Source organism: Aplysia californica, unplaced genomic scaffold (genome assembly GCF_000002075.1).
Source record: "Aplysia californica isolate F4 #8 unplaced genomic scaffold, AplCal3.0 scaffold00730, whole genome shotgun sequence".
Taxonomy (NCBI): Eukaryota; Metazoa; Mollusca; class Gastropoda; order Aplysiida; family Aplysiidae; genus Aplysia; species Aplysia californica.
The window spans coordinates 36,291-39,636 of record NW_004798000.1 but is presented as its reverse complement, the minus strand read 5'-3'; the positions used below and the strand labels follow the sequence as shown (position 1 = coordinate 39,636).

Here is a 3,346-nt window from a genome sequence, read left to right as displayed (position 1 = left end):
CCCCCCCAATCAAAATGTTTTTTAAAGTTTCAAAAAAAATAAATTATCACCCATCTATTTTGAAATTCAAGCTTTCCAAGACAGATACTCTCGGTCTACCCCTCCATCGTTTGCCTTCAATTTTACCAAAGAAAGCCAGATGTGCAAGGCTCTTTTGTCTATTCAATTGTCCCAGAAACTGTGTGTACTGCTTTTTATTAGCGAGCACCCACACGTGCGTATTCAAGCACAACCTCATTGAATTAAACCACTCTCAACAGCCCCGTAAGAAACCGCATTTCTGCAGCTTCAGTTTTATTTTCTTTGTCTTCAGAGGATGTCCGGCCTTCACAATCGTATATAAGGGTTGAACATACATAGCCAATTGCATACCTACGCTAAGGATATTGAATATGTACTTACACTAAAACAAAAACAACATGCTTAAATTTTAAAAAGCACATATTGTGCAACGTATTTTTGGGAAAATACGAATAGCAAGGACGATGCAGTGAAGGTCTTACGTATTACTTATCTTAGAACTGGACACTACTTTAATTCATGCAGCCAGCTCATATTTTGCATACACACGGAACAAAACAGTTGAGATGAAAAGGAATAAGCGAGAAGATAAGATATTTTAATGTTATCTATAAGCAAATAATTATATAAGAAACCAAATGAAAAACATGTGTTGTGTCTTGTTCAGGCTAGAAGTTGGTCTGGTTGTTGAAAAGATTTTGATAGAGGGGGGTGGGGGGTGGATATATGTCACGACGAACGTTGCTTCAAAGCAGTCAAAGGGCCTCTATAATCGTGGCAAACAAAAGAAAAGAAATTAATGGAATAGGAACAAAGAATCTACTCTCCGCAGATGTCTGACTGGACCTATATCTAACTATCCCTTCTAAGCATCCCGGGTGTAGTTTGTTTGTATAACGAATTAACTGAAAAAAACCGGGGCAGCTTTCTTCATTGGAATGCAGTTCATTGGAGTCAACTTCAACACAGACTGCCAAAGGCATAAGATCACCTGCCGTAGAATTGTTATCTTCAGATGCTTTGTTGTCACCTTGTACAATCCGTGAGTCATCGTCAAAGCCATTCAGAAAGGTCGGGCGCGCAGTGGTACCTGTCAGTGAAAGTAGGTCGTCTCCCGCACGTAAACGACCCTTCATATAGTTTCGGAAATCTTGGGAAAAGTTCCGCGGGTCGTCTTCTAGATGAACACTGATAACGCTAGAGAGAATCTCTACGACGTAACTCCGGTCTAGCTTGGTTCGTGTCAAGTTCACTCTGAAGTCTATTGTGAAATGATCGATTGGAGGAAAATTTTCCGTCTGGGGTATATGTGGACCTTGGGATACTTCGACGGTCAAGATTTCTGACGAAGACCTCAAAAGACAGATAAGTTGCTTGCTTATGCTATCAACTACTTCAGCCTCAAACTTTGGGGAAGGGTAGACAACCGTAACTCTTAGTTGCCATGGATAGACACAACCATGATAATTATCGACTTTTTCACCTCCTATGTGACACAGCTCCAATGAACAGGACTCATTTTGTAGTTCGCCACATCGTATGGACTTCCATGGGTATTTGTTTACATCGCGATTCTTAATCAAAAGCTCAGTATCAGAGAAACCTACCTCAAGAAAGACTGATCTTTGACCAGCGCTGCTGCAAAGTTCTACTTCTATATCGTCGATGGGGAGTAAAAATCCATTCACAACCGACCGTCTGATCAGATAAAACAAATCGGATGTCGTGTTGATAGAATCAAAAACATGATCGTTCTGTGGGGCTAAATTTACACTCCATAAAAGAGTGTTTGAATCCTCGGTGGCGTAACAACGGAAAACGTTGACATTTTTGTAGATTATTTTCGTGCTCTTGTCGAAAACGGGAGTAATACTTTTGAGATAACCGACAATGTCTTCTTGGTCAAGATCAAAGACCCCAACGTCTCGTTTTCTGATGTCAGAACGCCCACCCCGGCTCGGGCAGTCAATGATACCTAAATACTCCGCATAGTCAATGCAGGAGGCTGTGGCGTGCCTAACATTAAAAGGTAACTTGCTTAGAAATTTCTCCTCCTCCCCTGGGCAATGGTCATTGATATCGTCACAGCAGTTGCCAGTCCAGGCGCAGACTCCACCACACGCACAAGGCACTCGGCTTGGGTCTCCGCAGTTCCGGTTCTTGCAAGAAGGCGTCACCGTAGAGAGACCGTGTGTGTCTGGTTTGGAATAGAAACACACACACATATATATATATAACTTACACAGATATTAATTATAATGATAATACATACAGGGGCAGCTCGTGGTTTGTTGAACTGACCGGCTGTCGCTCACATTGATCTCCCTCTGTCATCCACTCCTGCCTTTCCTTCTTTTTTTCACCGCCCCCCCTCCCCCACCCTACGACAATGTGCTAAAAAATATGGCCTTAACCCAATATTGAGACAGCGTGAGAATTTCCAAGAATTCCGTCATTTATACCAGCAATTTTTGGAAGACGACGAAAAATTCTTCAGCTATTTTCGAATGAAACCCAGTAGATCTAGTTAGGTTACAATAAAGAATACAAATTTTGACTGAAATCGGGAAAAGTATCGTGTTCGCATGGCTACCTAGTCTTGTGGGCATCCGAGAAAACGAGTAGGTGGATCTCCAGGCGAAGGAATCCTTGTCCCTTCTGTTGGGATCGAGGAGAGAGTTACCATTTTACCATTAGACACATTTTAACAAAATGCTTAGACTTCAGAAAGACCCGAGGGGAATATTTTAAATGCAAAAAACTGCAAATCTGTTTTCCATTGTTGATCCCAACAGAATCCATAATTTTATAAAGTCCTTTGGCCTTTACGGTAAATTATAAATAACGTTGAATTTTGAATTTTATTTAAAAAGTTATTTTAAACTAAGACATTTTTTAAACTGCAAAATAGAAATATTGACCAAAATCAAACCGTGCAGTGAATTGTTGTGAAAGCAACCAACTTGTTTCACGCGCTCAGATAACCTTATGCAGTGGCGGTGGGTGGACCAAAATTTGGGTGGGGCTTAGGTTTCTTCCAGTGTTTTACCACCAAATAGCAAGCAATACGAATTAAACAGTGATGATTTTTCTATACTCACGGTGAGCCACGGCAGTTTGAGAACCATTCAAACGAGAAGAGTTGCCTTTGTTTTCAATCTCTTTGTTCTTAGTTAAATTCTTGTTGATGGTGGGGACGAAGACGATTCACCTCCAAATATCCTCTAATTAGTTTTCGTGTGATGAAAAAGTTATAACTGTTAAATCTCAGCAGCACAAACACAAACATGCACACACAGCACTTCAAACATAATACTTCTATGAG

The 3,346-nt window shown here is 40.8% G+C and overlaps 1 protein-coding gene across 1 annotated transcript; it reads right to left on the bottom strand.

Annotated features, from left to right (window-relative positions):
- Positions 1 to 259: 259 nt before the first annotated feature.
- On the bottom strand, positions 260 to 2,218 carry LOC106013230 (the record flags this gene model as incomplete). Its single annotated transcript, XM_013088369.1, is given in 1 exon segment — positions 260 to 2,218. A coding segment is annotated over 1 exon segment (1,442 nt), but the record flags the coding sequence as incomplete, so codon positions are not given.
- Between the last annotated feature and the right edge of the window lie 1,128 nt (positions 2,219 to 3,346).